The sequence below is a fragment of the Alternaria ethzedia genome (assembly GCF_023757985.1).
Source record: "Alternaria ethzedia strain BMP 0044 chromosome Unknown scaffold_12, whole genome shotgun sequence".
Lineage (NCBI taxonomy): Eukaryota > Fungi > Ascomycota > Dothideomycetes > Pleosporales > Pleosporaceae > Alternaria > Alternaria ethzedia.
The window spans coordinates 714,704-734,056 of record NW_026056205.1 but is presented as its reverse complement, the minus strand read 5'-3'; the positions used below and the strand labels follow the sequence as shown (position 1 = coordinate 734,056).

General features: G+C 53.4%; 5 protein-coding genes and 2 non-coding genes across 7 annotated transcripts; all 7 read left to right on the top strand.

Annotated features, from left to right (window-relative positions):
- Nucleotides 1-2,380: 2,380 nt before the first annotated feature.
- Nucleotides 2,381-3,917, top strand: J4E87_005802 (uncharacterized protein; the record flags this gene model as incomplete). Its single annotated transcript, XM_049377407.1, has 2 exons — nt 2,381-3,319; nt 3,444-3,917. The coding sequence occupies 2 exons, from the start codon at nt 2,381-2,383 to the stop codon at nt 3,915-3,917; spliced, it is 1,413 nt and encodes a 470-aa protein (XP_049233033.1).
- A 3,096-nt stretch (nt 3,918-7,013) lies between these two features.
- On the top strand, nt 7,014-7,702 carry J4E87_005801 (uncharacterized protein; the record flags this gene model as incomplete). The annotated part of the gene is made up of 2 exons (XM_049377406.1): nt 7,014-7,143; nt 7,278-7,702. The coding sequence occupies 2 exons, from the start codon at nt 7,014-7,016 to the stop codon at nt 7,700-7,702; spliced, it is 555 nt and encodes a 184-aa protein (XP_049233032.1).
- Nucleotides 7,703-8,465: 763 nt separating this feature from the next.
- Nucleotides 8,466-9,290, top strand: J4E87_005800 (uncharacterized protein; the record flags this gene model as incomplete). Its single annotated transcript, XM_049377405.1, has 2 exons — nt 8,466-9,103; nt 9,164-9,290. The coding sequence occupies 2 exons, from the start codon at nt 8,466-8,468 to the stop codon at nt 9,288-9,290; spliced, it is 765 nt and encodes a 254-aa protein (XP_049233031.1).
- Nucleotides 9,291-9,964: 674 nt separating this feature from the next.
- J4E87_005799 lies at nt 9,965-10,052 on the top strand. Its single transcript has one exon. It is a non-coding gene; the product is annotated as a tRNA-Gly (tRNA).
- Nucleotides 10,053-10,326: 274 nt separating this feature from the next.
- Nucleotides 10,327-10,462, top strand: J4E87_005798. Its single transcript has one exon. It is a non-coding gene; the product is annotated as a tRNA-Arg (tRNA).
- Nucleotides 10,463-14,399: 3,937 nt separating this feature from the next.
- On the top strand, nt 14,400-16,737 carry J4E87_005797 (uncharacterized protein; the record flags this gene model as incomplete). The annotated part of the gene is made up of 5 exons (XM_049377404.1): nt 14,400-14,408; nt 14,430-15,197; nt 15,403-16,237; nt 16,286-16,635; nt 16,690-16,737. 5 exons carry the CDS (start codon nt 14,400-14,402, stop codon nt 16,735-16,737), a joined length of 2,010 nt encoding a protein of 669 aa, XP_049233030.1.
- A 1,415-nt stretch (nt 16,738-18,152) lies between these two features.
- Nucleotides 18,153-18,709, top strand: RPS25 (40S ribosomal protein S25; the record flags this gene model as incomplete). Its single annotated transcript, XM_049377403.1, has 3 exons — nt 18,153-18,159; nt 18,228-18,272; nt 18,429-18,709. The coding sequence occupies 3 exons, from the start codon at nt 18,153-18,155 to the stop codon at nt 18,707-18,709; spliced, it is 333 nt and encodes a 110-aa protein (XP_049233029.1).
- Between the last annotated feature and the right edge of the window lie 644 nt (nt 18,710-19,353).

Sequence of the window (19,353 nt, the reverse complement as noted above, 5' to 3'; positions counted from 1 at the left end):
ATAAGTGGAGGACGGATGCGAAGCAAATCTACCGCCGGAAGAATACGTACATGCCCGAGCTGGATTACGCGGAAACGAGAGTGTTTGACCGTAGCGCGCGGAGACGCATCTCGGTGCTGATGTCAGAGCGCTTCGAATGCAGGCGAGCATGCGGGTTGGTGCGGAGACAAGGTGTGGGTGTTCATTCCGGGGTGCACTGTATGACCCCACACGGCTGAATAGCGAGACCCATTCCCGCGGGCCGGAGGCCTGTATCATCGGTGGAAATGCGAGATCTACGTTCTAACTGGTAGATTTGTCAGTTTCTAGACCTTGCATATGAAGAGAAGGGAGATACATACGAGCTTACCCCAGATGTAAGCAGAACACGTCTGATGAGCAACGCGCGTCGCGACAGAGCAATAACTTGGCGGGTCTTGACTGTGGCAGAGGTGTAGGGTGGACTATTGCCTCTACAATCAAAGCGTAGATGTCCGTGTTACCTTCTTCTTATGGCCCTCTGCGACAATATCTAGGCGAGGTCCCGCAGCGTCGTTCTCGTTGACGGCTGCTTCATCCATCAACAACCCCTCAGTGGCGACTTCATCGTCTTCTATCCAGCCATAGAGCTCATCAGAATTAGGTTCTCGAGCCACGTCCTCGTCGATCTCGGCGAAGGATCTTTTAGGCGGTCTGGCTTCTGTTGGGACGAACAGAGGGGTTGCAATATCGTCGGCTGCTACATTCATGTCGCAAAGACCGTGCTGTATAGCGTCAGCGGGAGCTCATCGCACAGGATGTTGGAGCGCATCGTGGTAGATGAACGCTCTGCAGGTAGTATATCGACGCACATGGTCAATGGTGAAGGATACCACGTTGCCCACACTGCCTTCTTCCGCGAGAGCTACACCATTCGCCTTGACCAAGCCAGCAAATCGCGCTTTCTGCAAGCTGTCGGCTTGTACCTTGCTCTTGGCCTTGGCGTGTCGGGGCCAGTCTCTGAAGAGAACCAGACGAGTAGAAACGCCATTCTCCCATTCGATCCCTGATATTGCCGGTACCAACAATGCGCGTGAAGCGCCACGGATGCGTGTAATGGTCTGGCTCGTCACTAGTAGGGCGATGTCGTGCAGTGCAGCGAAGCGCGTAAGTGTGGCGATCAGCTCGTTGATGACGGTATATCGACGTCCCGCAGCCCACCGTGCCTGATCTGTCTTGTTCTTGGGTAGGCGGTCGTCGACATTGCGGGGGTATGCGTTATCGACGAGGGTTGCAAGAGAGTCTACGACGACCAGGCTGGTGCCGTGCGGAGGAAAGGCAGCGGGCGCGTGCATGAACAGCGCCAGGAAATGGGCAAGCGTCGGCATGGGCAAGTAGTGGAAATGAGCACGCAGTTCATCTCGAGAGATACCGGGCGCATCGGGTTGCGCAGTGAGCATGTCGTCGACGCGATGCTTGACCAAAGGCGCACAGGCAGCGTCTGCAAGCAATCAATTAGCCCTGGTCCGCAGTTGTGGACATATACATACCGATCCATATCACTCGCTGGCCCTCGCGCAGGGCAGAGACTGCAGCCTGTATCCTTGAACCCTTCAGCCGCCGTCTCTTGTGAAGCTGTGACGCAGGCACAATTACCCAAATGCTGTCTTGCCGACTCCGGACGGGCCGAAGATCTCCGTCACCTTGCCGCGTATGTATCCGCCCGAGACATGGTGGCCCGGTAGGCTCGGCGGTGAGAGGACCTGGTCGAGCTGTGCCAGGCCCGTCGATACAGTGCGGGCTCCGCGCGCATGGAGGCTTTGGAGGGCTTGGGATGCCGAGACGGTGGGCAGCCTGTCTGTGATAGTGTCAGTTATCTATGCCATCTGCGCGAGAGGAGCAATTGCCTACGCGACGAGGGCGACAGCTGGGGTGCTTCTTCACTGGCCATGGTGTGTCGTGGCTTGCGGTCGAGCCTCAGCGGATTGCGATGGTGGTGCGGTAGTCTCGTGATCTCGCGTTGACGTGCATGACGTTTCGCGTTATTCTGCTTGCCCTGTGCGCGATGGGGTCGAGAAAGCCTTCGTGTAGGTAGAAGGTGCGTATGGTGGGTGTTCGGGAGACTTTGTCGAGAGCAAATGCGGGCCGCGGTTTATCATGACTCGCACCCTCTCCTCACTTCCACATGCCTTGCTTCCTTCTCGCGACAAACATACTGCCCCAGGAGAGACGCGTTTTGGGTGATCTGGTCTTTCACTCGTTCAAGCACACCTGCCTTGTGTGTTCTAGCGCCGACGATATTGCTTGGGCTTATACCTTGGCATGTTTTCACGATAAGAGTCGCATCTTCGAGCTTCTAGATCTCTCCTTTGACCACACGCCACACTCCTCTCCCTAGTAGCGTGTGAACGTCTACACCAGCATGGCGGAAAATGTCGAAAACTTCGTACTTGCTGCCAATGGTATGCTCAAAGAAGCTGGCATCAACATAACACTCCAGGCAGTCCTCCTTACGACGGCATCTTGTATCGCCCCTCTGGTCTTTTTGCTTGTTCTCGCTGCCTTCAAAACACCAAAGCCACTACCTCCGCCAGCCGGTTGCAGGAAACTCAGGCTCCAAGGACGCAGTAACCTGGAGGATCAGTATTCTAAGAGATATGCCAAGGGCGGTGACCCCACTCCAGAGAAGCCATGGACGGTCAAGGCACTCTTCGTCTACCCCCTGAAGTCAGGTGCACCCGTCGAGTTGAGCAAGAGCGACATCGATCGCACAGGACTGAAATATGATCGCCAGTTCACCCTCGCCCAGCAAGTCACGAGCTTGCCCACGCTAGACGGCAAGGTGACCAGTGAATGGCACTTTATGACCCAAAGGAAATTCCCTCGCCTTGCTAAAGTCGACACTGAGATCTGGGTTCCGGATCCTTCCGCAAGAGGCTACAAAGAAGACGGAGAATGGGTCAAAAGTGAGGGATGCTTGGTCATTCGTTTCCCCTTTTCTCCCGACACCGACTTCACGATCGAGGGTCTGATCAACTATGGAAAAATCATGTTGGCAAGATTGAGTCGAAAATCGGAGCCGATGCTGGAGTTCAGAGTACCTTTCAACCCTTCGCCGGAGAGGATCAAGAGCAAGGGATATCGGAGCGAAGTTTTGCGTATCTGGAAAGACAGCCCTACTGCACTCAATGTTAGCTCGGAGATTGATCGCGAAGTCTTCGAGAAGTTGAGATATACCCTTGGTGCAGCAAATCCAATTGCGCTCTTCAGAATTGACACGAATGCGTATCGGGAAGTACACAAATGCGCGCCCAAAAAGGAGGATGTTGGATTTGAGACGGTCATTGGAATGCACGATTCGGTACGTATGGATTTTTTCAGTCATGTCTTACTATTCTTTGATCTCAGCTGTTGCCGTTCCAGGCGCCTGAATCTTGGAGATTCTGTCCTGACCTTCTACGGCATTATGATTAATAGTACTACAGTACCCGATCCATATTTTGAATCTCGCTTCGGTCCACGACGTAGCATCCAAGCTCCCCAATCCCTCTTCCGAACTTCCAGAACTCTGGCAAAGGCATCTTACCCTCCTCGACGCGCTGCGATTCCGCGCAAACATTTACATCACTGGACCTCCTGCCTTTGCCGAAGACGACTGGAAGCAGGCACAAATTACTTCATCTGATTCCACATCCTCCATGAACCTGCACATCTCGTGTCGGACGACCAGGTGCAAGTTGCCTAACGTCGACCCAAAAACTGCTGTAGCCGATAAGAACGAGCCTCTGACTACGTTGAGGAGTTACAGGGTTATCGATGAGGGGTCTAAGAATGCGTGTCTGGGTATGCAAGTCACGCCATTGGATACAGGAGCCGTCGCGGTGGGTGATAAGATTGACGTGTTGGAAATTGGGAAGCATCGATTTGAAGGAGGGGAAGGAAGGAAGGTTGACGGCTGAGCGACACCGCAAGCTCAAACGATGGAAACCGCGTAGATATCTCCAGGTACCTACTGCGGTGGAAGTAAGACTGCCTCTGTAAAATAAATGCGAGATTCTCTTGATCTCTTAGGTTCATTGGCTGTGTAACAAAGCATTTTCTCATCAGTAACCCATACCCCTCATATCATTAACCACCCCCATTTCATTTCCCACTCCCTTTCCATCTTCCAGGCCCTAGGATCCCAGGATGCGTATCCCGGCTCAATGGCCCAACTCGGCATAGTAAACAAGTCCTTGCACAGCTCTTCCTCGTCCACCACACCTATCAGCTTTATCAAACTATCCCTCATTCGCGGAAATGGGAGCCGGTCAATCCACCGCGGATGTACAATCATCATTTGCAGCTCTGTTGGATGCAGAGGTAATGGAATATGCGGCTTCGGCATGGGAGTCCGTGAGGAGTAGGTAGTAGCGCAGGAAATGCCTTGGATGTCGCCGTTTGCATAGAGTGCAGCAAAGACGGTCAAGGGGATCATGGTCTGGGCTAGTGGGGAAGGTATTGAGCAAGTTTGGGGGTAGGGGTTGCACGTTAAATCAATCTCTAGTGCGCTAGAATGTACTTCTACGTTCTGGAAATGTGGGCAGGTTGATCTCGACGTATTGAGATGCGCGATATCGTCTGGACTGGATCTAATTGCGATCTCAGATGATGTATCATTCGTGGAGGATTCCGGGCGTTGGGTTTGAGGCAATCGCGATGTCGATATGCTGGTTTCGTTTTGAGCTTGACGTAGTCGCTGCCCTACATTATATGAGTATAAAATGATGCATGCGCGATGGTCCACACATACGGCGTGCACGTTGTGCCAATCGGTCCTGTATCTGCTTCCTCTTCTTCGCATCTTGGACATTTTTCCACTCATCATCCCTTGGATCCGTTCTTCGTGCCATCGTTTTTCTACTAATAGCTTTTGAAGGCACTTATATAGGTTTCCCGCAGTTATAGGATCGAGTAGAAACTCGTGGGAATACTCCTGTAAGGCGTCCACAGTGCTTACAAATACACGGGCACTGATAAAAGAAGGCTGCACTAATGAGCATGGGTCTCGGAAGAGCGCTTACGACACTCAAAATTGAAAACTCCCACTTGACAAAGTGTGGCTCAAGCAGAGCTGACTTTCAAGTTCTCGTTGGCGTTCTGCTGCCGCGTTAGACTTGGCGATGTCTCCGACTGTCTCTACGTAGGTAGAATACGCCATCTTCACATCCCCCATTTCGTCGTATTATTCTCTAAGGACTCCAATCTTGCAATCTTTTTGAAAATCAGGAGCTGATGAATAAAGAAGGTAGAGAATAGTCAAAATGGAGAGAGACCTTGGGAGCTGGAGGCAGCCATGGTGGGGCTTCCTTTCTAGGATTGGTTGGCGCGGGGCTTAGTCACCACGGGGCCCTCCAACTCTTGCCGTTTGCTTTCAAGAATGGGTCCTGCTTCAATCAATGAGCTTTCGCAATTGTTGTGTATCATCACATACATCAATTCGTATTAGAGTTGCAAGCGCCTGTATTATGTCCTGGGATACCGTCAGCCTCTAGACATCACGCTGATCACCTATAAATGCCGCACGGCCTGAAGCCATCCTGGCTTCTAGGTCATGAGGGTTTATCACTCTCGTCGAGGCCTCTGTTCGTGTGTCTGACAAGATCAAATGCCGCGTCGAAAGCAACGAAGTCACATCACCCCGCTATTGCGAGCTCCTCAGCGTGCTCGTCCAATAGTGCGGATCCGGAATGGGCTCTCGGCAATACCTACACCGTCAACCCTGCCGAGGCATCTCGTCAATCATTCGCAACGTGGATACATAAACGAATGCGATACGCTTAACTCATCGATCAGAAAGATCCCGGATCTTACCAAGGGCGGTCTGTGGAAGATGAGCGAAGAGAATCCGTCCTTTAAGGGCTGCGATAAAACACTGCTTGCATGCACACGAAGTCGAAGGGATGCTACCAAAGAAGGGACGTCTGTGTCTCATCTTATCGCAATTTCTATGTCTAAAACCCTATGTAGGCATGTCACACTAATCCTAGATGCAGGCTGGCAAACTTGTAACGGAAACGTAGTCCCTAGTGTACTTTGAGAGCTCAGCAGCCATCAGTAGACAAGGCCTCTCCCATGTATTCTACTACATTGTGGAGGCTACTCTGTTCACCTTTGCAGAGTTCAAGACGATTGGTACAAGAACAGCGTTGTCAAGGACAGTATACGTCGGAGACCATGGCCTAGACCGATATTGCAACTGCTTTGTTGGCCTGTCGAGGATCTGGCCCGGCCATACCCGTGCAAATCTCCCGGTTACACCAACTGGTAACAAGTTGTTGAAAGTGCAGACTACGGAGATCATACATCCGTCGAACATGTTCATTCACACAACCTGGCCTGACAAATCGGCCGTCTAACTCGGGTCCACGACCGCGCACACGAAGGGCGTCGACTTGTCTATACTATACCGGCTAAAGCTGATTGAATCAAGCGGACATGCGTCCTATAGGGGTCATTACCCCGTGTTTAGGACTTTTCCAGTCCTCGCTGCGTTAGCGCCAGATCCTTCGCGACGTAACCGTGGACTCCGCCTCAAAAACGCGACAACAGATTCAACACCGACCACATGCAAGGCCGTAATGCAGGCACTGAGCCGTTCCCGTGGGTAGAAGACTAGCTCTTTGATGCGTGCTTCGACCGGAAGATCATTTCTTGGCTGCCTGCCTAGGACCTGCGTAGCAAGTAAATATCGCGTACGCAACCGAGCGACGTCAAGTCAAAGAGGGACGCTGGGAGTGGGTAAAACATGTGGACCTCCGCCACGGGCGTAAACTTGTGATCCTTCGCGATGGTCGCGTAGAGGACGGACCACTGCGTGGAAGTCTGCCTTACTAACACCATCTCCTCGTTTGAGATTAGATGTAATGGGTAAAGCATGTGGGTTGATATTTGAAGTCGTGTATATAAAGCCACGATGAGGACTTGAGATATCAACATCAGCTTTCTAGCCCTCGCTTCACCTCATCAACCACCACTCAAACACACAAACGGCTGGAAGTACCATCAAACTCATAATGTACACTCAGAGTCTCATCCTTGCAGTTCTGCCTCTTATGGCTCATGCTGTCGACATTATCCAGTTCGCCATCTGGGAAGACAGCGTTCCTAACACGGAGTGCAACCTCGACCTTGACGGCGCCTACTGTAAGCAATGTCCCCCATACAGGCTGAGTGTGAGCCAGTTACTGATATTTTACATCAATTCTTAGTTATGTGCAGCAACATTCCTGCTGAAACTTGCTGTGCGAATTTCTGGAAGACTACAAGCTCTATTCTAGGTCGCGGCCTCAACAACACCCAGGTCGATGGCCGCGATCCAGACTCATTCGCCGTATTCAACGGCGACGACGGCGACCCATGCGCCGTGACGACGGAAGGCTACTGTGGTGGTGGCGGAGGTTTCGAAGACTTCTGCTGGGCTACCGGTGGTGGTCAAGAAGGATGTGGTGCAAAGGAGACTGGAGGCTCACTCTGGCACAGTGGGGACGAACATCTAAAGGGGAGATTTGCGAAGAGGGCTGTCGATTCCGTCAAGCCCAATGTAGCTGGGATTTGGGATGCGGTCGAACGCAAGCACCGTCACTTTAGGATTGGAGGCGACGTTCCTACTGATGTCACCACAATTCTCGTCGAAGCTGTCAAAGCGAATGCAGGATACGGGTACCTGGATGAGTCGGTGAAGGCCTTTGAGATTGCGGAATAAGTTTGGTTAGGATGACATCGAGGTCTTGGACTGAGATGCATGTTAAGAGGGGAAACAATGTTGGATTGTGTGCTTACGTGTCGACGAACCTCTCCTACTTCTAGTGCGACAGTCGCTCTTTTCGGAATTTCAATTAGGCGTTACTCTTGAGACTGAATGTAACTATCCAGACCACAACTCCAGTATCCATTGCTGTTGATAAGTGAAGAGACTCGCCCACTCTTGAACGCGTCTACCATGTCTGGGCATGTCTTTCTTCCTGGGTCTTCGCTGGTATAACCTCATGACTTCATCACCTCCTAATTCGAGAAACTCATAGTAGAGATATTAGAGCTGGGTATACAACTCGGCTTGAGTCCGTATTACGGCATGCCCAAATGGGCCTCATTGCGGGGCTAACAGCACTAGCGGGGTAGCACATCGACATCGAAATGCGCGTTGGAACGTACAAAAGCACGTAGCTCTCATCGCTTTCTTTCTATCACACTTTCTCCCAGGTGCAGAGAAGATGCGGAAGTTCGAACACCAGCCCGATAAGGGAGGCCCGAAAGGAAGTGCAAGGGCCAGGGTGCAGCTACCGATAGCGCAACCAGCCGCTAAGCCAGCATCAAATGGGCCTCCGGACTCAAACAACATCACCTCATCGAGCGCCGACCCGTACAAAGCAGCTCGCGAAGCTCTCGATCGCGATGGCTTCGTGGTCTTATCGGCTTCGCTCTTCCCGTCTTTTGATCTCGACGCCCTGGGCGCTGCTGCCTCCAGCATGACAGAAGCGGCACGATCTGGGAAATGGCCATATATACGTACATTGCCGAAGCAGTTCCCACCATGGCCACAAGATCCCTCGAAAGGCATCTGGGGCGTGCAGCATCTGCTCCACCCGTCAAATCCCGATCATCTCACATTCGCAAGATCGTACTTTGACAGCGAGCTTCTGAAGTACGTCGCAGCACTAATTGGGTGTGGCGAGGACGATTTGACCATGGAATTATACAACATGCTGGTTCGACCAGACGAGGACTTCAGTCTGCGCTGGCATAGAGATGATGTCGCAGCTACCGCAACGCCTGAAGAAGAGCTCGAGCGATTGAAGAAGCCAGGGCATCACGCACAGTGGAACCTTGCACTGTACGACGACAGCAGCCTTGTACTTGTGCCTGGATCGCATAAACGCGCACGCACTGAGACGGAACGAAATGCGGACCCGTACGAAGTACACATGCCCGACCAGATTACTGTGCAACTCAAGGCAGGCGAGGTGGCCTTCTACAATAACAACATCCTACATCGCGGCGTGTACGACAGTTCGAAAGAAAGGATGACGTTGCATGGAAGTATAGGAACGACACATGCGGGGAGCGAGCGAGCGAGGAATGTGTTGCAGCACGGTGTCGGTGATTGGTAAGTATCCCATACGAACTGCGCGTGAGACATACACTGACTTCTTACACCTACGTTCAGGGCCAAGGAATACGATTTCGAGGGATTTGAACCTGACATGGCAGAAAGGGCGAAGAAGATGAGAGAGAGGCTCGTGGAGATGGGACAGAAGAGCGGAGATGTTGGCTTTTTCTCGAAGGATGAATGAGTTTACGTGATTGGAGTCGAGCTAAGAACGGTCCCGAACGATCGAGGGAGTGAATGTAATGGCGAAGGGGTTGTAATTCCTACGTAGAGTCCTCATGCTAACTTCATAGTTCTCTCTGCGTAATCGAGGAAGGTATTGAGTGGCATTAGAAGAGAATTAGAGGTACAGCGCTGAAACCTGAGGGCTGCTGTAAGGCCAGAATCTGATGATTGATGCTGTCACCTTGCCAAGTTGATGATTCGGTATCTTTCGAAGAATGGTACACATAGTCTCTGTGAGGGTGAGGCACCTGAATTAGAGGAAGGCTCCACGCTGCCGTTGTATCCCATTGTAGTTGCTCGAGTGTAGATTTTGCGAATGTTCAATATCTGTCACCGAACCTAGCCGCGGCAACGCAATCAAACAATCATGTCTGCTTCCGAGCCTTGTAGTCAGGTCAAGACGTCTAAGAATTTGCAACGCTACTATCGATAGAGGGGTAGCTCAGTGGTACAAGTCCATGGCGTTCCAGACCCACAGCCCAGGCAAATCCTTCACTACCCCTGAACGACCCGAATCAACTCAAAATGCTCCAGCTCTCACATCTTATCCCCCAATGCTTCTTCTTCGCGTGGTGATGCCGGGAATATAGTACTACCGTCTGCTCAATCCTCCATCAACAACACCTCCAATCCGCATCGGTGGTTTAGTGGTAAAATTAGCCGTTGCCATGCCTCACAGCACAGTTTCGGCTAGCCCCGGGTTCGATTCCCGGCCGATGCATTCCTTTTGCCATCCTGCGCGTCGTTGTGGTGGTGGTCCTAGGGAGGAACATGTCTTTTTGCAGACCTGCGCGGGGTCACGTGCCAGTGGGGTGCCGCCAACGCCGGATGCTTTAAGCGCCTGGCTAACAGCGGGGTAGAATGCAGGAACTCGTCAGTTGGAGTCCGCATTTTTGCCCTCTAGTCTGGCTGGAAGCTCGCACGGCAAGGACGCACAGTTCTGAGCGTAGTTATATAGGGCAGATTTCGCGACAGTCTTCTATACTTCCTAAAGAGGAGCCTTGGCGCAATGGTAGCGCGTTGGTTTTCGGCTGAAAACATCAAACACCAAAGGTATGGTTCACCGCGCCTCGAGACACCCACCAGACTCTAACAGACAACAGGTTGTGGGTTCGATCCCCATGGGCTTCGCTTACTTTTTGCTTTTTACTCCAATCGAGACGCTCCTTAAACATGCTGATGCTCTGTCTGGAGTTGCATGTTTTGTTGTGGCCGTTCTTTTTGCAATCTCCACCATCGACTCTACCTTGTCGCTTCGGGTACTGAACACGAGTCACGGCAAGCAGTTAAACATTCCACACACGCTCGTTATAATGCCAAGCAGGCTGTTGATATCTCCATCCTCCCGGTGGCAGAACGCGGGATGACATACGTGCAGCCATTGATCCTCACGTTTCAGATACATCTTTCCAACCCAGCGACCTGGTCGCGTTGCTGTCAAGGCAATTAAGACAAGCAACTTGACGCACATAAACAAACTCGCCGGGTCTGCAGCGGAAGATCCTTGCGTCATCTTGGGTAAATCAGGGTTCGGGAAATTATGATACCCGTTCTTGTCGATCCGATAACCTTGAATCTGAAACGCGGTGACCAAAGAGTGGATGCGACTCAACGGTGCATGTGGGTTGGCTCCTCAACGACACGGAGGCTGACGTGTCTTCGCAATGATGTCAGATGGGCGATCAGTGAAGAAAGTGAGATTCGACGCTGACGGGGTTGGGATCAGCGCGGAGTTTTGAGTCCTGCGCTTTCCAAGGGCTGTGGAGTATACAGCATTTGCTAGAGTAGACAGATGGTGAGCAGAAGTCCTTTCCCGCCATCGTGCCAAGTTCCCTAGCAATCAGTCATCTTTCCAATGGACAAGCATGGATCTTCCAGCCACAGATAGGCCAAGATGTAATGCATCCCTGGACCCCGACAGAACGACTATGCGAGAGGCGCCCCAGACCTAACAAAGCTGTTTGAAGCGGTCAGAATACAGCAACATCAGCGCTGCCTCCCGTCCTTGGCGGTTGACCAGCAAATCCACACAGCCGCGAACGCTACTACATCAGAGCTTTCGTGCTGAGCACTCTTCGCGTGGGTTGCTTGCAAGGATGGAACATGCCTGTGTGCTGTGGTGTGTGTTCATCGTCCCAAGAGGTCGTGTGCACCGAGCTGCACAGCTACTACACCGACAACAGGACAGCAGATCCAGTTCCATGGCGCACTGTGCATGGGCATTGGAGATCCCGCAGACAGCGGCTGGACGGCAATCGACGATCGGAAGAAACATCCAAGCGAGACGTTCAAACATCAAGCGCGTTCCAATTGGCTGTTCTGCTAACAAATGCGCAGACTACATTGCTAGTAAAGGGCTTTACCCTGTGTGACGTTAATCAGAGCAGCCACAAAAGCTTCCTCGTGCGTGCTTGGCCGGTCTAGACAGCGATTGGACGCATGTGGGGTTCCAGACGGGTAGATGAGCCAAAATGCTTGATTGGTTGTTGGTAAGAATTTCTCCCCGAATACTCGTTGGGAGTGCTCTAGGTCGATGGACGCGTGGAGACTAAACACAACGGCTACAATCGCTGGGGTGTATTGAGGTATGAAAGTGTGTTGCGCAGCTGCCGCGGACGCGGAGAAGCGTCGACATTGACATCGTGGCGATTGAGATCTGGACTTGGATACTGGCGGATGGACTGGGTATGATAATACCCCAGAGATGCAGTGGATCAGTCGAGAGCATGGGCAACCAACCAAGCCTTGGTGCCGTCGGGTCGAGAAGTCAGACATGGTGATGTGTTGACACGCACAACGATCGGTTGCAATTGCCTTCCCTGCAGTGTCCAGGATACAGCAGGCAGCTTTTGATCGGCGAGCTGGATTTGCGTCTCAGCATAGGAATAGTAATAGAGCCTTGATCGAGAGGGATGGTTCCTTGCGACGACAATGAAGTACCGCCAATTTGGGACCCTGGTTAGCTCCGCGAGAGTCAATTCTATATGCGTTGTGCTAAAGGCTAGCGCAAATGCTCCGTCTGGACGAGTCTCGGGATTCTCTTACTGCCGAAGAAGGCGAGGAAAAAAGATGCACAAGAGGACGTGAAGACGTGTGGGTGAGGGCTGGTAGTGAGCGTAGATGATTCCCGAAGAAGCAGGAGGTTTTCCTCGATCTCTCCACACGAGTCGTTGATTGGTGGTGCTGCTCAAAATAGAAGCCGCACTGATCGCGTCTTTCTGCTGATCGCGTCACCCTGGCGAGAAAAGCGGGGCACAAAAAGACATGGTGGAACGGAGAAAACCCACCCTCGAACGCCATGAGCTGCGACGCCGCGCACCACTGCCATTTCTGCACAACAGCAGAGACGGGACTGCTAGGCGTGTCTCGAGTGCGGTTGCGCAATTAGAGGAAATGATGTTGTGCCTCGACAATGCACATCAAACAGCTCTCATCTCGCTGAGCCGAGCATCCTCGTCCCGTTCCCCACGGCTTGGGGAACATCGCAATCCGCAAATTTCATCACGGGGATGCGATCCTGCACGAGTCTCGCGGAAGGCCCGACGTGGTGCCGGGACCCTCTGCAATGGTGCCATGCATGCAGTGCCGGGAGCAGGAGAGGTGGGGAGTGGTGGTAGAGCCGTGGCATCAGGTAGGCACAGTAGGAGCAGGCACGGCGTAGCAGAGGGACGGGAGACTGGCGTGCAGAGGAGCGGGGTACAGACGTGTCGGTGAAGCAGCAACATGGCGAAGGCGGGCTTTGGAGCGTCGTTATCGCAGCCCGCCAGCGACCTAACGAGCCCACCGCTACTCACCAACTGCTGCAAACGGCTGAGCCGCAGGTGCGGTGGGTCGCGCGACGCCGGGCGCGCGCTGCGGATTGGCCGTCGGGGACCCTCGCAGAGGCGAATTCGTAAGTGTTTACCAGATCGCGTCGTATCTGCTCGGCCTAAGCGCAACGCGTCGACGCACCAGCCGCGACAGGAGCTGGAGGGTTTGCAGGCAGCCGTGACGTTGGCCGGGCCTGGTGCAGTGTGCCGTTGCCATGCAGCGAGAAGCTTCCGAACGGCAGGGTGGGAATGTGGCAGGATCAACATGTGGTTAGAGGTGCAAATGGGCCGCCGCGATATTGTTGCTTATATCGGCTGCGCCCGAGCACTATATGACGGGGGCGCGACCAGGGTCAAAGTGAAGCTGGCGAGGTGAGGTGAGGTGACGGACGCTGTCTTCACAACGTCGGGGCGGATGAAGCTCAGCGGCCATCGGCTATGAAGATTTGCGTGAATACGACGAGCGGCAGCTGCCCTGGGCCACGAGCCGCGAGGCCCTGAGGCTATCCAGCAGAGGCTCACGGCATCCAGCGTCGCCCACACGCCCGCGACGGGTTGGCCGCACAGGCAGGCTGGCATAAAGACGCTGCTGCACCTGGCGAGGCAGGGCAACGTGCTCGTTGTCTGGCGTGAGGAAGTTATTGAATCTCCTAGACCTAGCCGCGCCCGTCCGTGCGTGCTCCAGAGACTAGTGCGGCCCCTTTGCCTGACAACCTCAACTCTTCACCGCGACGGCCAACCTTACCCTCCCTCTATTATTTCCTTTTCTGCTTGCTTGTTGAATCGCACGTCGTTGTCAGCAGCAGAAGACCGACTCTCCACGACCGACCAATGCAGGCTTGAACAACTGCTCGGGAGGCTTGGTACACGCTGCCATCTCCGTCGATTCACGACAGCCTTCCCAGCGCTTGACGACGTTACATTCTATTCTCTGTTTTAATACTTTGTCCGTTTTGTTTCATAGCAGGTACACCTCCCCCAGCTGCCCGTCGCCGCCCCAGGAGCCCCGACACAGGCCTGCCTGCCCCCCAATGCCCCGTCCCTAAAGGCCACGCTCTGGTCGCCTGCCTCCCGTCCGCGACCGCGGCCACCATGCCCATCGCTCCACCACCCGCAGCCTTCGCACTCTCAGAGCCCCCTGCTAATGCGCCCGCCCTCCACAGATCTTCCTTTGCCCGTCTCGGTCGCCGCTTCCTGCCGCCGACGAGCCCTCGCCCACCCCCGTCGAGCTCCTGATAGCGCTACCTCGCAGGCCTCCGATGGCTCAGGTACTCACATCAGTCATCCAGACGACAGGACCCATTACAATGCCCTACTCGCCGTCCGATGCCTACAAAAACACGCCCAACCACCCCAACCAACAACAACAGCGGGCCTCGCAGATGCCGCGCAACCAGCAAAATGGAAACTCGGGAGGCACTGGATACAGAGGGACCGCCGCACCCATAGCCCCGTATGCCTTCAACAGCACGCCCCAGCTGCGCCAGGACAACAGGTCTGCCTCGACACCAGCCCCCCAAACCCTGCAGCAGCCTCCCAGCCACGCCAACCAGACACGACTCGGCCACCCCTCTCACCCCTCCTCATCCTCCGATTCCACAGTCTCCACCTCTGGCTCGTCCAACCGCTCGTCGGCTGGGCCACCCACAGCTGCCAGAGATGACCGCGACACCAAGAAACCTTACGACTCCGCTGCGCCCTCCATCACGCTATCCACCTCCATACCCGATCTCTCGCTTTCAATAGGCGATACGCCTGCCAAGCCCTCACCAGGACGATACAGGCGAGGCGCTGGACGGACAGACTCGTCCAACAGCATTCCGACCGGTGCCTCTACCCCGACGCAACGCTCTACATCAGGAGGAAACTCCCAGATGGGACCCACGCAGAATGACGGCCCACAGCCATTCAGGCCAGGGCACAACCGAGCGAACAGTGCAGATGATACGCAAGTTATTCGCTCAGGCGGTATAGACCCCGCTAAGCGATATAGAAGACGCAGTTTCAACGGACTGGAAGGAGACAACAACGTTACCTCCGCCATGGCATCATTGCAGGTTAGCTCAGGAGCTGGTTCAAGCACGACGCCGAGCGCCACCACCACCACGCCCTCGAATTCGAATCGTGCAGGAAGCCGCCCCGACTCGAGTCACAGTCATGAACGGCAAGGCAGTGCAGGCAGTGCTTCCTCTAACAACTCTTCAAGGTCTCAGGTGAGTAGAGTGACTTCACCAGACTTTCGCAAGCTGACAAGGAATCCAGTCTCGCCCTGTGGTGAACACGCAGCGCAGCTATGCCTCCGTAGCAGCAGGCGGTCCTTCCAAAGCACCTGAGCCTAACAGGCGGCAAGCTCCATCTCCTCTGTCGCACCCGGTCTCCCCATCAGAGCCTGCAAGCCCTGCGAAGGCACCTGTACTACCTAGCACAGCGATGCAACACCTCAACGCTGTGAACGACAAGGACAAGGGAATGAAGTCCCGGCTACGCAGGGCCTTTTCTTTTGGAAGCGCAGCTGAGCTTCGAAAGGCTTCTGCTGAGAATAACATCTCGGCAGAGCGTGCAAGATTGAGGAAAGACAAGTACCAGAACGACGAGGATGCCGAACAAGCGGCGATTATCGCAAAGCAAGAGGCGGCAGGTATTGGCGCTGGCATCTACTCAGGACAGGGTGGCATAGGCTCTACTGACAACCTCTCAATACAGTCAGCCGCGTCGTCTGCATCGGTCATGCTCCGCAAGATGGGCCATGGGATGAAGAAGGGCACAAAATCCATCAAGGGCCTCTTCAGGCCAAAGTCGGTCATTGGAGTCCCTGCCGCCGATGGTCCTATCACTAGACCCAGCGTGGGTCAGGTGTCTCTTGTCACCGTCGAGGCTGAGAGACAAAAGGTCAATGTCAACGCAAACCCTCACGAGCAGATCGGAGGTGGCACTGGCTATCCTAGATTGGAGCGCAATTCGATTGACGCAGGACGGTCCGCCGAGATTGTAAACCCCTCTGCGTTGGGCAACGAGGCTATGTCAAGGAAGAGCATCGTTGGGTCCGATCGTGATCGTGCGGAGGTCCTTTCCTCGATGAAGAAGGGCATCCTGAAACGTACGTGTGCTACGCATTCCTCATATGCAGCTACTAATGAAACATCAGGCACCGGTACAAACTCAGATTCAGGTTCACCTGTTCTGAAACCCGTCGATGCCGTCCCCAATGTGGGCTCATCAAGATCTAGCTCCCCTGCCACGCCAAAAACAGAGGTTGGGCAAGCTCGCAACGATGACTACTTCGGCAAACCACCGCGTATCCCCAACGGCAGCACGAGGAGTCTTCCTACCACACCTCACGGAGGTCTTCGAAACATCAGTTTTAGCCCACGCATTCAATTCCACGATGCATGGTCACCACAGGACTACGATCGTAGAGGCGACATCGCAACGTGTAATAGGCTTACACCGATGCTTGCGCAACAGATCAAGGAGGAACTGAACTCCTTTAAGATGGTATGTACTGCAGCTAGAGTATCGTTACCGGAGCCAAGCTAACCACTCGAACAGGAGATGGAAGTTCACGAGCTCTCGAAACCACACACCCATTTCTTCTAATGATTATGCATCCATCATTTGGACATGGCGTCTTGGCGAATACCTCTCATCGTTGCACTTGCGGATTGGAGCCATCAGCATTTACCAGTTGTCAGCTCTGTTCCATGTTCTGGTTACTACGGACTGTTCTTCCATCTTAGCGAGCATTTGCAATCACGTAGAGGAAGAACGCGTGCTCGCGTGTGGGCTCAGCGGGCGAAGTAATTGTTGGCATCGGACTGCAAAAAAGACGGAGGGAGATCTTTCTAGTTGAAGCCAACCTTTTCCTTGCCCTCATCGTCTCTATTCGTGGTTCAGTCGTATGTTGACGTCCATTTCCTTTACTGTCAGACGTGTCTTTGTCTCTCATTACTTTCCTTGAGTCAGTATCAGTCATGGTTGAGGGGTATCTGCGTTGTCTACATCGGAGAGATACAATATGCGAAAAGGCGAGTCGGACGCACTTGGCTGGCGCAAGAGTCCTTGGTAGTGACTTGTGCTGATTAGCTTGTAATTGGAAAACAATCTTCGGCGCATCTTTGCTCCATGGTGTACGTTGACATCGAATGTGATTTCCCCTATGCACTTCGTCCGCGTGCTGGCGCAGGGCCTCGCGTCCGTGTGGAACATGTATTGATCTACACTGCACTCTACTAATGCGTGATCACGGTCAACCAACCGCGTGCTAAATTTGGTGCACACATCTCTCCGAACCTCGTATGCTCATGCCCTGCAGCGTTGCATTGACGGTCAGACCCCCGCGCATCCATGTCTATTCTGGTAGTTTTCGACAACAATTTCCGAAGCCCCCCAGAAGTTCGCACACAGACATTGCATTTCTATCCGCCACCGACACCTTGATGGTCGTCAAGACCACTTCATGATCTTGTCGCCGTTCAGCAAACCACACCTTCCTGTTCAAGCACATCATTATAATCACGCCGCATTGGTTGCATACATTGGCGGTTCAGGCGCTAGTCTTCCAATTCATTGAAAGCATCGTTTGGGAAGCATGTCCGCCGACTAAGGGAACGCGTGATCCCTCCTCATAATGTGCGACATATGATTCCTGGCAACGGTCTATAAGCGCTAAAAAGATCGGAATCGTAGCGTGCGGCGCCTGGGTGGCGCTGTTAATGGTATCTCTGGAGAACAACGCCCAGGTGCTGCACGTGTCTGTGGTCTGGAGTTCCGTGGTGGACGTGAAACCCAAATTCATACGAATTGACGCACATACTTGAGTAGCAAATAAGAATTGCGTCACACATGCCTTAGACATTATCTCGAGTAGGTCGGACGGTGGAGTGATTGATCACGTGGGGACGTAGCTCGCTTGGTTAGCGCGCCAAGAAAGCGCACCTTCTCCGCCCCCGAGCAAGTCGAAATTGACCTGAGTTCGACCGTCTCTCTTCAGCAACCACACAACAACCGACAAAATGGTACGTCTAATGCGCGGTCGAGATTCCGAAAACGAAGATTGTTGGCGCTGACCGTTAGACAGGCACCTGCAGCAACTGGAGGCAAGAAGCAGAAGAAGAAGTGGTCCAAGGGCAAGGGTACGTGATCCAGCACTGCACACCTTCAGCATAATTATACACCTCGCGAACACGTCGGAAACGCTCGAAAGCCTTATTGATACTCCCGCAACCCTGTTTCACCATCGCGCACTTCAACATGACTCCAGAGTCGATTTGCCACTAACACATAAGCAGTCAAGGACAAGGCCCAGCACGCTGTCGTTCTCGACAAGCAGACCAACGACAAGCTCCAGAAGGATGTCCAGTCCTACCGCCTCATCACCGTTGCCACTCTCGTCGATCGCTTGAAGATCAACGGTTCGCTCGCGCGTCAAGCTCTTAACGACCTCGAGGCCAACGGTCAGATCAAGAAGGTTGTCGGACACTCCAAGCTCAGCATCTACAGTATGTCACCACAAATGCATTTCCAAAGATCCACGTGTTACGAAACCTTGGAAGATTTGGAGATCGTATGAGCGTTCACTAACACACTGCAGCACGAGCTGTCGGCGCCGCCGAGTAAGCCTTACGCAACCGACAATTAAACGAACGTAAATGCGAATCTCGGATAGCTCTTTCGGCTTTTTAACGGCATTCCTCTTTCCATTACCAATCGGCGTCTTCATGAAATGAACGGGTCATACTACATTGGGATGCATGCTTCATAGCGGACATGAAATGAGAGGAACGGGCTCGGGTACAGCACCTAGGGTCCATTGGAGGTGTCGGTTATGTACTAAATGAAAAGACTTCCGAAACACCACCACCCAACTTGACCTTGCTATTAGTGAAAGCGCTCGTGTGCTAATGTTGAGTCCACACTACAGAGTGTTCATTCGTACCACTGTCCTTGTCTTGGTTTTGTCAATGCTTGCAGCCCTCGTGTCCCCTCCCCTTGTTCTGGCTTTTGCAAGCATACTAGCGCTGATGTCTGGCGTCATGTCAATCGCGAATTCCACCGCTTTTACTCTCCAGCTTGAAATTGCCATAGCACTCTGCTCTTTCCCCTAGAGACGTACCGACGACAGGTCTATGTCTTGCTTACACCTCGTGCTTGCTATGACTGCTCACAAGGATATGTCCGGTCAGAGCGCGAGCACGTATTGATCAACTTGCGGAC